This window comes from Atta cephalotes (assembly GCF_000143395.1).
Source record: "Atta cephalotes unplaced genomic scaffold scaffold00027, whole genome shotgun sequence".
Taxonomy (NCBI): Eukaryota; Metazoa; Arthropoda; class Insecta; order Hymenoptera; family Formicidae; genus Atta; species Atta cephalotes.
In genome coordinates this window covers 352,229-373,149 of record NW_012130091.1, presented here as the reverse complement: position 1 = coordinate 373,149, position 20,921 = coordinate 352,229, and the positions used below count along the sequence as shown (strand labels likewise).

Sequence of the window (20,921 nt, the reverse complement as noted above, 5' to 3'; positions counted from 1 at the left end):
CGTACTAAACGAAAGTAATTATAGGTTAGGTAGTAGTAGTAAATAAGTAGTATACTCTGTGTGTGTGTGTGTGTGTGTGTGTGTGTGTGTGTGTGTGTGTGTGTGTGTGTGTGTGTGTGTGTGTGTATATATATACAGGATGTCTGGAAATAGTCGCCAAATATTTCATGGGCAGATAGAGCGAACTAAACTGAACTCGAATATGCGCGCTTGCCCAGTCTACTACTGCGAAGTGTATATGCCTACCGATCGCTTGACGCGCGGGTCTTGGGAGTTGGGGATTGGCTGGCAAGCGTCCCGCGTCGCGCACACCGCCGCAAGTCTCCATAACTCGGACGGCGCACTTGCCAGGCTATTCCCGCTCCCCATGGCTAGCGCGCCAAGCGATCGGTAGGCGTATACACTTCGCAGTAGTATTCGGCTAACTTTAAGGATTAATATCTCATTAATTATTGGGGAAACTTATAAAATGGTAGACTTTTCGATTCAGTTTAGTCCGTTCTACCTGCCCATGAAATATTTGGCGTTTATTTCCAGACACCCTGTATATATACACAGGGTGATTTTAACATCACCCATCAGGAGCAATAAATATTTCGAACTGAATCGAAAAGTCATCTACCATTTTGCAGTTTATGCAATAATTAACAAGAAATTAATGTTTAAAGATAGGCGAATACATATGTCTGCCCAGCCTACTACTGTCGGAAGAACAGCCTATCGTCCCTACCAATAGCGCGCTGGCCAGGCCGCGGGGATGGCGTGGCAGGCGCGCTGTTTGAGTTAGTGGCTCGCGGCCGCTTCCCACTTCCCGCACGCCAAGCTAACGATGGCGGATATTCGGTGCTTTAGAAATAATATCTTAAAAATTGAAAAATAATCAAGAACTCTTCGAAAATTCAGTTTAGTTCGTTCTAAAGCATGCACATGTACATGTAAAAAAATGTTACATAAATATTACTTATTCCAAGTAAATAATAAGTATATTTTAAAATTATATTATCAAAAAAATATTTTTTGTAAAGATAATCATCTAATTCAAACGAAGAAAAATAAAAATTACGTCCTCTCTTAACATTAGAATGATATTTTTCTGCATGTACATTACCACTCATAGAAATTCGGGCACCCGCATAAATTTCATCGAATGATCATGTAAAAAATTAAAACATTATAAAACAGCAATTGTATTATTATACACCTCGAAAAAAGTTTCTTCGATTTAAAGAAATGTTTGTAAAGAATTGCTCTACGGTTAAAAAAAATTTCTTTAATTTGAACGTCATTTCTTTGATTGAAACATTATTTTTCAAATCAAATAAAAAAAATTATTTGATTAAAGGAAGTTATGTTTAGATCAAAGAAATGACGTTCAAATCAAAGAAATTTTTTTAACCGTATAGAAAGAAACATTTCTTTGAATTGAAGAAACTTTTCTCTGGGTGTAAATAATAATGGTATTTTAAAATTATATTATATTATCAAGAAAATATTCTTTGTAATTGTTATTCAAAAGAAAATAAATAAAAATTGCGTCCTCTCTTAACACTAGAATGATACTTTTCTGCACGTATGAATAAGAATCGGCGTACCCAGAGAAAGATTTCTTCTGTTCAAAGAAATATTTCTTTGCTATGTAGTTAAAAAAAAAATTCCTTTGATTTGAATGTCATTTCTTTGATCTGAACATAACTTCCGTAAATCAAATAATTTTTTATTTGATTTTAAAAAATAATGTTTCAATCAAAGAAATGACATTCAAATCAAAGAAATGACATTCAAATCAAAGAAATTTTTTTCTTTAACAGTACAACAAAACATTTTTTTAAATCGAAGAAATTTTTCTCGAGGAGTATAATAATACAATTGCTGTTTTATAATGTCTTAATTTTTTATATGATCATTCGATGAAATTTATGCGAATGTCCAAACTTCCATGAGCGGTAGTATACAGCAGAAAAATATCATTCTAGTGCTAAGAGGAGACGCAATTTTTATTTCTCTTCGTTTGAGTAAGGATTGTTTTTACAAAGAATAATTTCTTGATAATATAATTTTAAAATATACTTATTATTTACTTGAAACAAGTAATATGTAATATTTATGTAACATTTTTCTGTATGTACATATGCACGCTTTAGAACGAACTAAACTGAAGAGAGAACGAACTTTCGAAGAGTTCTTAATCATTTCCCAATTCAAGATATTATTTCTAAAGCATCGAATATCCGCTATTGTTAGCTTGGCCCGCGAGGAATAGGAAACGGCCGCGAGCCACTAAACTCGAACAGCGTGCCTGCCAGGCCATCCCCGCTTTTCGTGGCCCGGTCGGCGCGCTATCGGTAGGGACGGTAAGTTGTTCTTCCGGCAGTAGTAGATTGGACGGACGCACGTATTCGCCTATCTTTAAACATTAATTTCTCATTAACTATTGCGTAAACTGCAAAATGGTAGACTTTTCGACTCAGATTCGACTCAGATTTCGACTGTGATTCATTGCTTCTGATAGATGACGAAATATGTTAAATCACCCTGTATGTATATATATATATATATATATATATATACTATTTATTAAAATTATGTATATATAATTATATGTATATATAATTTTAATAAATAGTAATATTTTTTTAATGTGATCTAATAAAAATGTATTATATATAATGATAAAAATCTTTTTTCTATGTATGAAAAACTATAACTTTCTAATATAAGTACATTATGTATTCAAGATCATTTATGTAAAGTTATACTGCAATGTAAAAATTAATTATGTAACATTTTTCTGTATATACATATGCACGCTTTAGAACGAACTAAATTAAGTTTTCGAAGTAAATATTTATTTGTTCAATATCTTGCTAATTAATCAGTGAATTACAATGAAACTTTACATAAGTTATTTTAAATATTCAAATATTTGGCTACAATATTTACAGTAGTAAATTGGCAGTACAAAAGCTATGAGCTTACGTATACCACTTACAACAAATGTAAATGTTGATCAATTTCAGTTATGATTATAACATGTGCTTATTAAATAAAATATTATAATTATAATATTATAATTATTAAAATGCAGATTATATACATTAGCAAAAAAAATTTCTTTTGCATCTATATTGTTTTTTAAAAGAAATATTTACATCATAAAGAAAATTTTTGTTTTATATATTATATTTAATATTTTATTATCAAAAATAAAATGAATCTTACCCAAAATCAATATAAAATAGGCAATTATCCTTTAAATTAGTAGCAACTTTTTTAAACAATTCATATTCTGGTACATCTTTTCAAAATATTCTGTAATCACGCTTTTTGTCGTCAAGTTGTTCAAGCTCCCTTAAGTCAAAAATTCTTTAATAAGATCTTTCTGCTTTCTGACAAATTCTTGGAACGCTTATATTGATCGTATCCTCTCTTAGGTTGTTCATATCTTATTACTTTTAACATTGGATATTTGGTTGTATGAAACCTAGATGTCACAGAGACTAAGAAAAAATAATACTTGTAATCTAAATATATGCATATAAAATCTAATCTATTTAATATACATATAAATTAATATTCAAATTCTGCTTATGTCTATTTATATCATGCATTTTATAGTCACATTTTAAATATATTTACTTTCATAGTCACAATCCAACTTTAACCATTACTACTTTTCTAGTCTATAGAAATTCTTCTTTAATCTTAGCTATAGTTTCATCAAATATTAGCGCTAATAAGTTAAAACGACATTGCATAAAAGTTGATAAACATCAGTTCATTGTTAATTGCAAAAAATTCAGCATTAATATTTTTAGCATTAATATTTGCTACACATGTATATAAATCATCTAAATAATGTATTTTACCTAATGTTTCATCAATATTTTTATTTGTGAGTGAAAGGACATCTTCTTTTATTTCCTCTGCTATATTGTTTGACAAATATATCTAGAAATACACAGTATTAATCATGCATCATACATTGTTTTATTAATCTATGTCCATATTCATAGTTAGATATATTTAAGGTTTCCTTAAATTTATCCTTAATTTATGCTTAATAGCAATAAAATTATTCGTAAAATATCTGAAGATAAATTTAAGTAAGCTTTAAATATAAAACTTGACAGACATTAAAGTATATCAAACAAGTTAATCTTTTTGTAATAGTCATGCATTATGTATTTTAGTATGGAATACTTAAACATTGCTAAATACTGATTGTAAATGAATTCACTGATTGTATTCCATTCACACCAACCGTTGCATAACTTGCAATAATATTTAATATCATTTTAACAACTATCATGTATATATACATTTTATCTATAAAAAATTATAGTTCAGCATTACTACTCAAAAATTAATAGAATTAGACTTATTCGACGCGTTTTTGCATAAAATGAAAGAATCTGATAGAAAAAACTCCGGGATTGCCCTAGGAAACGAGATATTGAGCGTTAAACAATTATTGAGATTAGGAAATTTGTCACAGAGGAAAAATGAGATCTATAATTTAACTGTGTTCGAATACAAATCTGAGGCCTTGTCTTTTGCAATTAATAGTCCTGGTCCTCGTTGGTAAACTTGGCCAGACACTTTCCAAACATCTCCAACCTTTCACAGAAGTCAAACCGTAGAGATGGAAAAAACTAGAATCAGAAAGAGTATCAGTCTCCCTCCCCTTTGCCTGGCAAAAAACCCTATGCACTACCTAGGACAAACCGAGCCAAGCCGCGCTACTCCCGGCCGAATCATACGGACGCCGAGGAGGGAAGAGAAAGGAGAGAAAGAAAGCAGAAAGGGGAATTCAGATCAATAGTTGCAAAAACTTGAAAAAGGAGAGGAGAAGTCTGTAAATTTTAACCTGAAGGTCTATATACATAGGGAAAATGTCATTAGGATAACGAGGAAAAGTTTTCCTGATAAATTTACTAAGGGGGGCGAATCTGCCACGAGATAAGGGGTAAAAAATTACATAGTTGGCATCCTGTCTAGGGACGCACATACAGGCTGGAGAATCCATCATGTTTTTCCTATGCAAGCTGAAGTTTAAATTGTAATGATTGACACAAAGTCTGTTAGTTAAGATCTCCTGACGGTGACTTTTTCTACCACGTTATATTAGAGGAGTTAGCGAAGCGTAATGTTGTCCTATAGTTTTTGAAGCGTCTTTGAAGTATTTATTGAAACGAAAAACTGACATTTTATTGACTTTCAGGATCAGGTTAGAAGTAGAGAGTTTAAAGTTATCCCTTCCTCCTTTTAAGATGTCTTCCTTGATCGCCTTATCCGCTATTTCGTGCCTGGAATACCACGATGAGTTAGGATTCAGGCAAGAGAGATGTTGATGCCTCTGCTATAAGAGACAGCGAAGAGATCCTTGATCTAGTGTATGATATTAGAATTAATAAGTTTCTTGGAGCCAATAGAGGGACGTTCTTAGAGTCAGAAAAAATTACTGTCTTGGAGTAACCAGTGTTCTGAATTAAAATAAGTGATTGGAGGATCGCCCAGGTCTCTGCTGTAAACATGATGGCTTCTGAAGTCAACCTATATCGGAAACTGATTACGAGCTCCGGAGAGTAAGTTACAGCCCCTGCGTATCTCTGCTCTTCTATTTTGGAGCTGTCTGTGTAAAAAGTAATGGCTGAATCTCGGAGATCAATGGAATTATCTAAGAATTCCTGTTTAACAGCACAGTCAGCTTTCTCCTTGTGAAATAATTTGCTTATGATCCGATCGGAGAATAAAATCGTTTTAAATGCAGGGTTTTAAATGCAGGGTGAAAGATGGAATAGAAGATGTTATTAAAAAAAGTTGGTTTGAAAAGAAAGATGTAGTATTTGAAGCATGGCGATATTGAGAGAAAGCTCTTGATCTCTTCTCGGACGACAAGGCTGTTTTTTTCATGGAGCTGAAGCTGCGGATGACTGAGTTATTATTCCTAGACATAGATTTCAACACGTATCTTTCGGACATAACAGCAAAGCGAAGCTTAAGCAAGAGTTCCTTGGCTTCAAATAGAATGACGTTGATGGATGTAGACTGTCTGTAACCTAGGGCGATTCTAATCGCTTTGTATTGGAGTCTTTCTAGCTGTAGGAGAAGTGATTTCTTATTCTGAAGAACAAAAATCTGGCAGCCATATTGGATCCTCTAAAACAACTCTATAGATGATGAGTAAGAGCTGGGGGTGGGAACCCCATCAAACCGCTGTCAAAGATGATAGGACATTAATCAGTGAGTTTCCTTTTTTGATGATCTGCTTGAAGTGATCCTCTCCCTTGAGCCTGCAGTCCAAAATAATGCTTAGAAACATTACGTTAAGGATTCTGTCCACTAAATGATTATTGATGAAGAACTTGAAGATATCTTTTTTAAGGAAACAGTTTCTTGGAAAATAAGATCCAATTGGATTTGGTTGGTGATAATTCCAGATCGTTGTTCGAAAGATACAAATAAATCATATTAAATGAAGATTGGAGGTTAGCAACAGCTTCTCCGATTTGTCTTCGAAGAAGAGTCGACTACAATGTCGTCCGCATATTGCAAAAAGTTAGTTCCAGGGTGTAGTTGAAGTCCATCTCGCGAACACTAAAAAAATAGTGAGCTGAGCTAGCATCGAATCTTGAGGAGTTCTCTTATGTACAGAGTAAACTTCACTGAGATGACTCCTCAACAAAGTGTACACTTCTATGAGTGATAATGTTTTCTGAATGAATTTGCGAAGTCTTGCGGGAATTCCAATTTTCTGAGTCTCAGAGAGGACCGCTTCAGAGAGCACATTGTCAAAAGCGCCAGTTATGTCCAAGAAAGCTGCCGCGACGACTTCATTCGCCAAAAAACTTGTATGGATGTTGTTTGTGAGAATAACCAAGCTGTCTGTGCACGATCTGTTAAAATCCATTTGTTCTTGTGGTAAGATCATCTGTGATTCCATCAGCTATTGCAGCTTTAAATAGACAATCTTCTTAAAGATTTTGAGGAAATAATAAAAGTGAGATGGGGCGGAATTATTCGCCTTTGGAATGAAGATGAGCGAAGTCTTCCAGAAAGGTGGTAAGGTTCCCTCCTTTAAAAAGCGATTGAAATTCTTTGTATTTAGCCGAAAGCATAGTATAGCTGATTTGATCTAGATCCGAAGAGGAATTTTTTCTAGATTGTGATAAAGTGAGGTTGAATTCATTGGTGGAAAAGGGCGAATCCAGATCTTTGTGAAAACTGTTCCAGTTGATAGTGAATGTCTTCTGCAATTGATGATAAGCTTTTGTTAGTATTCATAAAACAGAAAGGAGGACAGATTTTAGGCCCTTTTGGCCTTTTCTAAAAGGTTATTTTGCCTGTTATCATCTGAAATCACATCACTGAAAGCCTCTGAGAAATTAATCTTTTGAAGGCTTTAATTAAACGCCATATGTAGGTAGGAGTCTTACAGTTAAATAATACAGTCGAATTTCTTCCATTATCTCTTCTTAACCTTATATAAAGTCCTAGTGCATAACGCTCTTGTTTTCTTGAATGAAAGGAAATTCTCGATAGATGGATACTGCTGATAGATTTTGCGGCATTTCTGCGACTTAGAATGGCCCTGGAGTATTTTTTCGTCCATCAAGGAGGATTGTTCCTGTCACTGGAAGCTGGAACTGATCTGAGAAGTCATTGCTTTTTGGGGAAGAGTAATCTTGTAAGGCTTCGTAAATGATCTGCAAAATATTCATATGCCTCAGTAGAATCCATAGGGACTTTGCTGAAAAATTCTTCGGAGGTAGTAAATAATGTAATTTGTTAGCTTTGTATGTATCAAGAATTAATTTGTATAGAAACATGTCGTAGACAAGAGAACCGCCAATGTTATGTTGATAGAGAAGTCACTGTTAAAGGTATCCGGTTCAGTAGTGATTTCACAATGGCGCCAAATCGATAGAAGTAATGGTGATTAGTAATCTGGATTCCTAAATCAATCTATTACAATCGCAGTATTCCTGGACATTGCGGGCGTATTTGACAACAGATTCATCCATTCTCTTAGAAGATCTGGAGGAAATAGGCATTCCTGCCCACTTCAGAAAATTTGTTGAAAACCTGGTCAGTGAGATATTTGAACTTCATAATAGATGCCGAATTTCTTAGTCCATATAACACATATAAAAATACGTCTCAGAGATCTATCTTGAATCCTTTATTATTCGATATCTATCTTAGAAATTTAGATCAACAGCATTCCAATATTTGCTTTCTATAATATGCAAACGACATAATGTTATATTCCACGCATTGTAATCTAAACACTATTGAATCTATCCAATTCTCCCTGAACAAAATATATGAGTATCTAAAATACAGGAACCTGGAGATATCTCTTGCCAAATCCTCTTGGATCGGCTTCACACAGGGCAAAGCAGTCAAGATTTTATTCAAATTATCCATCAACGGGATTTTAGATCCTTAGAGTACAATCACATCGTTTTCTGGGAGTCATACTGGATTGCAATCTGAAAGGCAAGTACCACCTTAGGTATCTAATCGACAAGGGCAGAAAGATCTCTGGCATCGTCTGGGGCTCCCATCCTAGTCTTCTCCTTACTATTTACAGAGCCACATTCCGTAGTGCTGTGGAATACGGATGCCAATTCTTCACCTAGAGTTCATCTACATCCGACTTCATCAAGTTATAGCGGTTGCAATACAAGGTAATTAGAAAGATATCAGGATACCACATATCGACACCGATAAATATCATGCTGGCAGAGGCCAAAGAAATCAACTTCTTAACTTAACTGCCTCTAAATTTATTTTCAAAGCTATGGCCAATGAATTTAGCTTAGCATATAAATCCTTAGAGGAAATGGAGATTATAGCTACCTGAAGAAATCGTAAAATTGCCTTTAAGGGCTTTAGACTCTTCAAATACTTTGTGACTAATCGTTACGAAAAGAACATAATATATCGCTCCACATACCCATCAGCATATTGACATTCTTATGAGGTCTTCTCTCTCAAAATCGATTATGTTAAAGATATGCACGTTCCGATATACATGTTTCGACAAAAAAGACAATCTCAGTTTAATAGCAGATTTCTATTATAAATTCTTTCAGTATACCAGATGTACAAGTATGAAATGACGATTTGAGAAACAGATGGCGCACCAATGCAGTGTGAGGTACAAAGATTTAACATTATACGCCATTTTATTGTACCATCAAGTGTCAAACGCGCAAAGTGATTTGATTGAAAAGTGTTTGCATAGTATTGTGTTGCTGTGTTTAATATGATGAAATTTGTATCAAATAAGGAGCATTCGCGGATAGTATTAATTTTTTGTTTTCATTTGAAGAAAACTGCTGCGGAATCATACCGATTACTTGGAGAAGCTTATGGTGAACATGCTCTATCGCAAAAAACGTGTGAACGATGGTTTCAGCGTTTCAAAATTGGAGATTTCAATGTTGCAGACAAGGAACACGGAAAACCGCTCAAAAAGTACGAAGACATGGAATTGCAAGTATTGCTGGATGAAGATGATTCACAAACAAAAACAACTCGCAGAGCAATTGAGCGTTAGTCAACAAGCTGTTTCCAATCGCCTACGAGAGATGGGAAAGATTCAGAAAGTCGGTAGATGGGTGCCACATGAATGAACGAGAGACAGATGGAGAGGCGCAAAAACACAAGTGAAATTTTGCTCGAACGATACAGAAGAAAGTTATTCTTGCCTCGTATCGTTACTGGGGATGAAAAGTGGATTTTTTTTGAGAATCTCAAGTGCAAAAAATCATGGGTAGACCCAGGCGCACCATCCACATCGACCGCAAGATCGAATCCCTTTGGCAGGAAGATGATGCTCTGTGTTTGGTGGGATCAGAAGGATGTAGTCTATTATGAGCTATTGAAGCCTGGCGGAACGGTTAATACCAAACGCTATCAACAACAATTGATCGATTTGAACCGTTCACTGCTTAAAAAACGACCAAAAGAGGCAACACAAGGTCATTTTTCTCCATGACAATGCTCCATCACATACGGCAAAATCAATTCGGGACACGTTGGAAGCACTCAGCTGGGAAGTTCTACCCCATGCGGCTTACTCACCAGACTTGGCTCCTTCCGATTACCACTTGTTTGCATCGATAGGTCATGCACTTGCTGAGCAGCACTTTGGTTCCTACGAAGATATGAAAAAATGGCTCGATAAATGGTTCGCGGCAAAAGGGGAAAATTTTTACTGGCATGGTATCTAATTGCCCGAAAGAAGAGAAAAATGTGTAACTAACAATGAAGCATACTTTGAATAAATCTCTTTTTATCATTCTTCCGAATTTAACGTGTTTTTTTTGGGAAAAAATCATTTCATACTTGTACACCTGGTAGATAAAATGCCATTTCCTTTTACACTGACGGATCGAAGAACGAGGAAGACGCTGTAGAAGCAGCTATTTTCTCATACACGGAAGACTCTATTAAACATAAATTGCCACCTGAAAATCTCCATTTTCTCGGCTGAATTATGGGCTATATTACAAGCCATTCAGGCAATTGGAGATCTTGATATCACAAAGAGAGCATTATATTTTTAGACTCAGAAAGCGCTCTTGAAACCCTTTGCAGTCCCACAAGGGTGCAGCGTAATCTACATTATACATTATGTAATCTACTATATCAAATAAGCTTATTGCGATGTCATCAAGCAGGGCAAAGAAGTGACATTCTTCTGGATATTAGCATACTCCAGTATACCAGGCAACGAAGCTAATCAAGTTGCTAAATCAGCTGCAATAGAAGGATACAAACCATTTTTCAAGGTTCCTTATACCTCCTAGCAATGTCGACCAGGCGAATAAACAAACTGAATACATGAAACTAATTTCAATCACTAAAGGCACTCTTTATTATGAATACTTTTATATTGCTTCCAAAAAAAACGTGATTTTATAAAGTCTCTCTATCGAGAGAAGAAATAGTTCTTGTTAACCGTTTAAGATCGAATCATAAATATTAATGAGAGCCTGGACAGAGTCCAAATGATAAAATTTGTCCCTATGGGGATCCCTGCCAAACAAAAACCTCCTCCTGTTTCATTGTGAGAAATTTAATCTGAATTTGTCTCCTATCCATAACTATATTGCTAATAAATTCCCTAATTCCTCTCTCTCTACCCTTTATTCTCCTTCCCCCAAACTGTGTCGCCTGCTATTGACTTACATGAAGGCTAATGAACTTTTCTTTTGACCTCCTTTGCTCCTCCCCCTTCTTTCCTATAGCGCACGGCTTATCGCTGGGTGGCAGCAGGCGTCTGGAAGCAGGAGGGAGGGGCAATCATTTCGATCGAAACTCTAGCAGACTGGTAACCTCCTCACAATTTATAATTAATACCGCGGACCTCAGTGGCCTAGTCTCAACCTATAGGTTGTCTGGCTAACATACCAAGAAGAAGAAATATGCCATGAGTTGAGTTAATTAACCTATTTACGATCTTTTTGAACATTAAGTTGAATTAGTTCTAAAATCACAGAGAAGCAATAAAAAGTAAATAAGTTTCGCAAAATTTTACAAATTGTGTGTCGGAATATGCTTTTTTTTAATTTATACTTTTTTAATTTATAAGATTAAATTTACAATCATATAAAATTATCATGTAATTTTAAAATGCATTACTGTAAATTGAAAAAATTTAACTATAATTATTTAATTTATTCGCAAACATTTTTGTTATACAATTAACATAATATTATTAGGTTTAGATTATTCTATGTTTAAATTATTTTAATATCTTGAAATTTAACTGTGATTAAACATTTCCAGATAAGAAATGGATGTACAAAGTATTTTCATACTGGTTCATTTAATGTAACAATTGTCAGCAGTCAAGTTATATCCAAGGATGTTCATAGATGCAGCAATACTTTTCCATAAATTTTTGTTCAATTTTCCATAAAAATTTGTAAAGTTTTCTGTTTTTTTGTATTTCTGCTAACAATAATTTTGTCATGTCATCAGTCATTCATAAACTCTGTAATTAACTAAATTAAAAAATGTTATTATTTGAATAGATAACAATAATTAAAATAGAGAAAAAGAACCATTATTTTTATTGGTATCTATAATAATGATTTGACAATAACGTTACAAAAACTAAGATTAGAAGAATCACTTTTGAAAAGTAACTTGTCACCACTATGCATTATTTATTAAAAAAAATAACTTATTATTTTTAACGGGTCGAGCTGTTACTTTTATCTTTAACTCATTCCAAGTAATGAGTTACTTTTTTCCAATAAATATGTGACAAATTAATCTTCGAAAATTATCTTTTTCCAACTTTAAAGTTAGTTATTGTCATAAAAATTTGCAATGTAAATTACCAAATCGTTATTAGAAAAAAACCGTTATTAGATAAAAGTAGTAATGTTATTTTTTATCCCTGCTTTCATATAATTATGTATATATTTAAGAGAAATACACACATCAACATTGTTTGTTTCTTCAACAAATTTATCTGCAATAAACATTTTGTTCTGCTTGTAATTAAGTAAATTTCTGTAATGCCCAATTCGAGGTGATGCCCATCTAGAGATGAAGAAATTAAGCATAAATAGATTAACTAACTCAACTCATGGCATACAAGACAGCGTTGAATTGTCATGAAAGTACTAGGTGGTTATATTAGATGTAGTAAAAAGAAATCCATTATTTTTGCATGAAATTGAATGGAAAAATAATGGATTTCTTTTTACTACACCTAATATTTATCATATTTTCAGTCCTAGTGGAAACTAACTGGACTAATTCAAATTTGGATTATTGGAAGCACTCTATATACCATAGCTAGATATTGGATGCAATAGATAGAAAGAATAATATGGTGTACTCAGTTTGCAAGCGTTTCTCTCTAAGGGACTCCGCAATAGAAAGAACAGGGACCAGAGAACAGAGAATAAGAATTTCACTTATTAGAAATCATGTATTGTAGAATTTCTAATAGGTTGAAATTCTTCTCTGTTCTCTGTTTCCTTTATGTTCCTTTTATTATGCGGAGCTCCTAAATCTCCGCCGTCTCTACTATCTTCTTCTTTTTCTTTATTTATTGGCTCTCGCTTCCAAAGAAAATGATGAACAATATGGAGGAATGAAGTAGACAATACGGTCAAAGGCCTATTCTTGAAAAGTATCGCATACGAAAAACTAGAGAAATGTTATAGTATATGCAACGCATACTATAGTATTTTCCTAGTTTTTCATATGCAATACCAGAGAGAAACTGGGGCCCTATTCTTGAACAAATATCGCATATGAAAATATCAATTTCGTATATGACTTTCGTATACGACGAATAGTTGATATTCCTGAACGATTGCTATGCGATCGTATTCGAAAAATCTCATGTGATTTACATCATATGGGCACAGTATACAGCGCAACTCTATTCATTATATGAAGCCAAAATCGTAGTGCGCAAGTTGAGACATTACGTACGATAACGCCATCTGAACTTTTCTGTCACTTATTCTTTGTGTTTTCGGTCTTTCCCTTAACCATTGAAGTGTTTGTGTAGCAATTGACGGTAACGGCAGTATTAAGTTCGTATGCTTTTATGTCGGTGATGTCTTGCAAATTGTTTTAGATATTGATAGAGAAGTGAAAAAAAGTAAAGCGAAGTGGATTATTGTGAAGTGAAGTGCAGTGAAATAAAGTGAAGTCAAGTGAAAAGAATAAAGAAAGTGACAATTATCCTTAAAGAAAATTGTACATATATATGATACAAATTTTCAATTCTCTTGCAGAAAACGCTTTGATCTTAGCTCTGTTTCAGATATAAAAAGAAAATAGATTGCATATCAAGAAAATGAGAAAAATTAAATATTGTTCAATAAATGGATGTCCTGCAAATCTTGAATTAGAAGGACATGTATTTAAATTTCCTAAAGAATATGATAGGTATACCATATATTATACAAATATTTTCAACTTTTCATTATTATTTGTATAAATGCGTGCTTATTAATATTTTTTTACATTAATAAATTATTAGATGTACAACTTTGCTTTCGCCGTTTTCCTATAGATGGCTTTAGCGGTAAGTGATGGTCGAAATAAATAGATCATAGACGTCATACAATAAACTTGGGCATCTGTCAACATAACCCCATAGAAACATTAGTTGATTTGTGTCTGTATCATAAAGTTATTCTCGATTGAAAATGTCAGTTTACGAGCCAAATTCTCATCATTTGCGAGAGGTTTTAATTTTTTGCTTCAATATGAAGAAATCTGCGGCTGAGGCTCATCGAATGCTCTCAAATACTTATGGTGAGGCCGCTATTAGTGAAAGAACGTGTCGTGAGTGGTTTCAACGCTTCAAGAACGGTGATTTTGACGTCAAAGACCGGCATAGCGGTGGAAGAGAGAAGGTTTTCGAAGATGCAGAATTGGAGGCATTACTTGAGCAAGACTCGTGTCAAAATCAAGAAGAATTGACACGATCATTGGAAGTAACTCAACAAGCCATTTCAAAACGCTTCAAAGCCATGGGAATGATTCAGAAGGCAAGGAAATTGGGTGCCGTACGAATTGAAGCCGAGAGATGAACGGCGTTTGTTTGCTTGTGAACAACTGCTTGAAAGGCAAAGACGGAAGGGATTTCTGCATCGCATTGTGACTGGGGACGAAAAATGGGTTCATTACGATAATCCCAAGCGCAGAAAATCATGGGGAGTTCCCGGCCATGCTTCCATGTCGACGGCCAAACCGAATATTCATGGCTCCAAGGTCATGCTCTGTATTTGGTAGGACCAGCTCGGCGTAGTGTATTATGAACTGTTAAAACTGACTGAAACAATCACAGGCGATCGGTATCGAACGCAATTGATGCATTTGAGCCGAGCATTGAAAAACAAACGGCCGCAATACAACGAGAGACACGATAAAGTGATTTTGCAGCATGACAATGCTCGACCCCATGTTGCGAAAGTAGTCAAGACATACTTGGAAACGTTGAAATGGGAAGTCCTACCCCACCCGCCGTATTCTCCAGACGTTGCTCCCTCTGACTATCACTTGTTTCGATCAATGGCACACGGCCTGGCTGACCAGAACTTCCGGTCTTATGAAGAAGTAAAAAATTGGATCGATTCCTGGATAGCCTCAAAAGATGACCAGTTTTTTCGACGCGAGATTCGTACGCTACCTGAAAGATGGGAGAAAGTAGTGGCCAGCGATGGACAATACTGTGAAATCATAAATGTATAACTAGTTTTTTACAATAAAGCCTCGAATTTCGGAAAAAAAACGGCGGAAACAAAGTTATACCTAATACAATGATACATATAAAAAAATCTGCGATGTTTAATCGGTTATATATCAGAAAAACGGGACAGTAATTCGAATTAATCTTTTACAGGTATATATATTAATATCTAAATTATTTGAGATAAAAAGAGTCTCGCACTAATACTATATAAAATTGGGTCTTGATGAAATCAAATGATTTTATCATATGTTACAGCTTATGATCTACTAAACAAAATATATAAGTTTTAGCGCAAAAAATGAATAGTTTTTGTGTCCGATTCACCTACAATCGCTGACATCTCATAAAATACTTAATAACGTTTAAACGACCTAAAATGAATAAAGTTACAATGTTTTGAAAAAGTTCTAACAAAAGGACTATCAGAAAATGAAAGAAAAAGTGAAAGGTTTCACTTAAAAAATCCGAGTTTTGCCCTATCTTGGTAACGTCATTCAAAGTCAAACTGATGAGCCAGCAGCTAGGCATTTTTAAACTCTGTAAAAACCAAGACTTACTTCACAATGATGTAACCTCAAAACAAAATTCGCATGTAGGTTCAATTATTCGAACATAATTTATATGTAGATTCGATTACATAAAAGTTGTTAATATAATAAATAAATCACTGAATAAAATTGTCAGATAATGTAAATAGTGTTAACACATCAATTAATTAGATGTCAAAAGACTCTCTGTTATGTATGAAAGTCCAGATTCAACTGATACGTGTGATGTATATCTCAATCAAAGTCAATAGAATGTCGCAAACAAATTATTATAAACAATATGTAAGTAGGATAATAAAGAGGATACTCTTCTAACTCACGGATACAGTAATCAGCAGATGGCTCTAGTGTCGCGCGGGTAGAGAGGACGAAGTCACAGATGCTGGGTTCAGATGGAGGGAAAATGCGGGGTCCGTGTTAGAGGGGCAGAGATTCCTTCTCTCTTGCGTTCTCTCTTTAACTATTGTCTTCTCTCTCTCCTATCCAATGTAGGATGCAGTTCTCTCTCTTCCACTCATTGCAATCCTACACATATTATTAGAAAGAAGCGCTCTTTTCTTTTCTTCTTTTGCACGATTTTTATTAAATAGATATGGTGTTTACGATTTTTAATGATACGATTTAGAAATTAATTATGATAATATTTTTATGAATTTTTAGTAATATAACTTAGTAACACTAATTATAATGATATTCTTTTTTATCAATGTAATACAATTGGCCAAGCACGCTTTCTTACTGACTAATTCAATTTTACTAAGATATGAAGAAGAAGTGACGAAGATACTAAAGATAAAATAATTTTAGAAGAAAAGAATATATTTTTTAACATATATTTATTTATCATGTAATGCAGTATGTACAATATAATCTAAACCATAGACTACTAGTTCACATTCTATAATAGAATTTGTATCATAAATTTTGTATAAAATATTTGCAGCATCGCTTTTAGTAATACAATTTTGTTTTAAAAATGACACAAAATATTCGAACTTCTTACTGCAACATCATGCGTATATTGACTCAGTTTCATGTTCAACACATTGCTCAAGCTCAAATAAGAAAAGCACAGTTGTTGGTTTCATGTACAAATATGTGCCATTTAATGTTAACTTCACTTCGTTATTCGTATCATATTTTAACAAGTTCCACATTTAGATCTTGAATCTCTCTTGCGACGATAATAATGAAACTACATTAATCACTCGATATCTGTACGTCTCTTGATGAACGTTTTCCACCCATAAGGTATGAACATGTGATTGCCTCGATTATCACAATCGCAATTTGTACATGAGATATAGATCCTACAACGATCCCAAAGTCTGGAAATTTACGCTATCGATGTTAATGCATATTTCCGCATCAAGATACGAAGCATATAGAGAGGTTTCGAAGATGTACTAGATGATGTTTGAGAAAATGCACTTTAAAAAAAAAGAAAACATAAATAGATCTTACAAAAATACATAACGTATAATACGTATAATACGTATAAGCAAAATATTTTATAAAATTAAATGAACTTACTGTCTTTTGCACGCCTCATTCTGTTGAATTGGAATGTAAGAGTTCATGGCTTGTGATTTTATTTTCTCGGAGAACTTATAATTAGCAATAGCTATGAACTCTATTGAAGCTCTCTGATGCGGTAATGTTGCGCGTAGTTTTTCTTTTAAACAGTTTTCTCTTCCATTTTTTTTACACCTCCCCTAAAATGGAGAGGAATTTTTTTATATACATTATACTTTGAAGAACAGTTGCGACGTGGTCGAAGGATACCAAATTGACATACATCATAAGAATGAATTGACATACATCATATGAATTCTAACGATATCGAACGAATCTCTTTTATCTAAGAGATCGGCGCCAACGATAAAGTCTGTCCTATTTCGGAAAAAGAAATTAAAACTAATATTTAAAAAAAAATCTTATATTTTATTTTTTAAACTTGATACATTTCTTTCAGGCATTGCGTCATCAGTATATTTTAAACACATTTTGTAACTTACAATTCTTAACATGTTTTCTACATCGTACAGTATTAGTAATATCCAGATTACGTAAAGAATTATCTTCATAATCAGCATGGAGGATCTTAATGATCAAGTCGCTACTGAATATATTAGCCAGCTATTCCCGTTTTTTAAATCCTTTAGCGTGTATGAGAGCCTTATTGTCATCATTCTCTCCACACCAATTACAACTATTGTAATTAGGCGTTTCACCATGCTGTATAGAATCATCCTGTCTTCCCATTGCAATCCATGGTGACAAGCACTCAGCCAGGAAGTCCTTTTCGGATTTTGTCAAGAAATTCCATGGCATGGGACATGTAAAAATATTATGAGAGAATGGTTCTGTTTCTCAACACCGTCACTTCCTTCACGATAAATTTCCTTCCAACGATAAATCCTTGTATAAATAATCAAATTGCATGCATTAAAAAAATGTGTTTTCCTTATGTCATTGCGTTTAACGATATTTCAAAATGATTTTAAATCAATTCCAGAGGTGACATACATATTATTCTCTTTATTATTGAATACTTTTACACCTATTGAATGTAAGTAGACAAAAAATGAAGACTTACTTATAATATTATTACATTAAAGATTCTTTAAATTAATGCTTTATAAATATGTAAGCTATGATGTAATTTTTTATTATTGAATGCAAAAACAGTTATAAGATGACATCTCTCAACGTGATCTGAGGTTCTTTCACTTAATCCGAAGAATTTGTTATATCTATATTTTAATATTAATAAATTTCACATTAAATATTAGGTATGAGAAAAAGTTTGTGGCGTTTTTCCCATTAGATGGCATTAAAAAAACGCAACGAACTTTTTCCAATATCTAATATATTACAGATATATTATGTAATATATTACAGATATGATGCATCTTCAAATCGTAATAAAAAAAATGTAATTCTAAATGTATGAGTAAGTATAAAATGCTAAAACGAACAATATGTTTTAATGTTTCCATGTAAACGCTATTGAAATCTAAGTTATCTTGAAGAATTCATTACTCGTGTAAATTTAATGTTAAAAACGTTGTGAATTCTTTCTAAAGGTATAAGAGACCAACATTCATCATTGGTCTTAACTGTTAAAAAATAAATACATTATTTCTTCAAACGCTCTTGCACAGTCTATGTTCACTGCTGTAATACCAAATCTTTGTTTAATAACAAGCATTTATTGTTATAATAGAATTAAAATTAATTACTGTAAAGTATAGTTCTGTCTCATTATTGCGATCAATAACAAACTTTTTACAGATAAATTCATGATATTAGTTATAGTTTTTAAATTTATTTCATATAATTATACGTTATTAATTAATTCTTTTCTTGCATTTATCTTATAATATTTAATTATATTTTAATTACAGGAAATATTAATTTTATTCGTAAAAGATTTTTGTTTCTGACGTAAAATACTTATAAGTAAAGTTTCAACAAGAAATCACAAACACACACACACATACACACAAACAAACAAACACACACACACACACACACACATTCATTCGTATATAAGTTCATACATGCATACATACATATGTTTATGTACATTCATACGTACATACATACGGGTTTTACGTGCGCGTGCATAATACGTGTTATAATACGAGTTGCATATAATGCAATATTGTCATAACTTGGTACATATCTGTACATGAAGCCATCAATTGTATTTTTTTACATTCGAACTAGAACATTGCATGGAGCTATACTTTGAACTGTATCAGTATGTAAACAGTATGAGAGAAGAATTAAAATAATTTAAATAAATTTTTACGCCAAAAGTTGTGTTATCAATAAATTTAATGCTTTTTTCACAAAATTTGTGATAAAAATTTTATCATAGAGTATGAATAAATAGTTCACGCTTTAAATAATATCGAAAATGCATTACATGACAAATAGACGAATACATGATTAATAATTTGCGTGTGTGAATTGTTTCCGCATTTGAGTCTTCAGTGTACGATTGAACCATTCGATGACTGTTCGTTCAAAGAAAAAGAAAAGTTCAGAAATATGAAAAGATCTCGATTTAGCAAAAGAGGTTTCCGGGAACCCAGTGTCTATAGTTAGGATTAAAAGTGATGAGATGTTCGATAACGGTTCAATAGATGTTTGACATTGAAAGATGTTTTTGACAGTGATTCGATAGATATTCGACGATGTTTGATATATGTTTGATTGCTGAATTGTCATAGATATTTCGATTGTAGTTTACTAATACTATCAACATGTGTTAGTGGGTATACAACATAATAGTAAAGCATTTTTTTCGCTTGATGATTTAAGTTTAACAGATAAAAAGTGCATAAGTTCTTCTCGGTCGATGTACGGCAGTTGTGACGAAGACCACTTTAGATACGATTTTGCATAAGTGTAACATAAAAATTTTTTTCTACATAAAATCAACATGTCACAACATGTTTTGTGGTTAGATTACTTTGTTGAATACGTAGAAACAATTTTACAGTATAAGTCAAGCGTGCCGACTTCAGCAATACTTGTCGCCAATGATTATAAATAAATGAACATCCGTTTGATTAATAACTAGTGAGTAATATCATTTTTTCAAGGAAACGTGTATGAACACACAATTATAATACATAATTTTATAATACTACGGAAGTTCCATCCATGAGTGCGGTTCAAGATTAAAAAGGATTTTATTGCGCAGAATTGTTTGTGTACGTATATATATATATATATATATATAAATTCACACCGAAATATTTAGGCAATAATATCAGTTTTGATCGAATATAGAATTCCTTTATTTAATTAATGAAATTAAAAATTTATTTATCTAATTAAAGAAATTTTATACGGTTTATAATGTATATATTGTGTGTGTGTGTGTGTGTGATTTCTTGTTGAAGCTTTACTTCTAAGCATTTTACATCAGAAACAAAAATTTCTTACGAATAAAATTAATATTTTCTGTAATTAAAATATATTAGGTGTACAACTTTGTTTCCGCCGTTTTTCTATAGATGGCTTTAGCGGTAAGTGGTGGTCGAAATAAATAGATCATAGACGTCATACAATAAACTTGGGCATCTGTCAACATAACCCCATAG

General features: G+C 33.1%; 1 protein-coding gene and 1 pseudogene across 1 annotated transcript; both read right to left on the bottom strand.

Annotated features, from left to right (window-relative positions):
- Positions 1–6,559: 6,559 nt before the first annotated feature.
- LOC105620578 lies at positions 6,560–6,943 on the bottom strand. Its single transcript, XM_012202069.1, has one exon. It carries the CDS (start codon positions 6,941–6,943, stop codon positions 6,560–6,562), a length of 384 nt encoding a protein of 127 aa, XP_012057459.1.
- A 10,994-nt stretch (positions 6,944–17,937) lies between these two features.
- LOC105620577 overlaps positions 17,938–20,921 on the bottom strand; it is a 6,843-nt pseudogene continuing 3,859 nt past the window's right edge.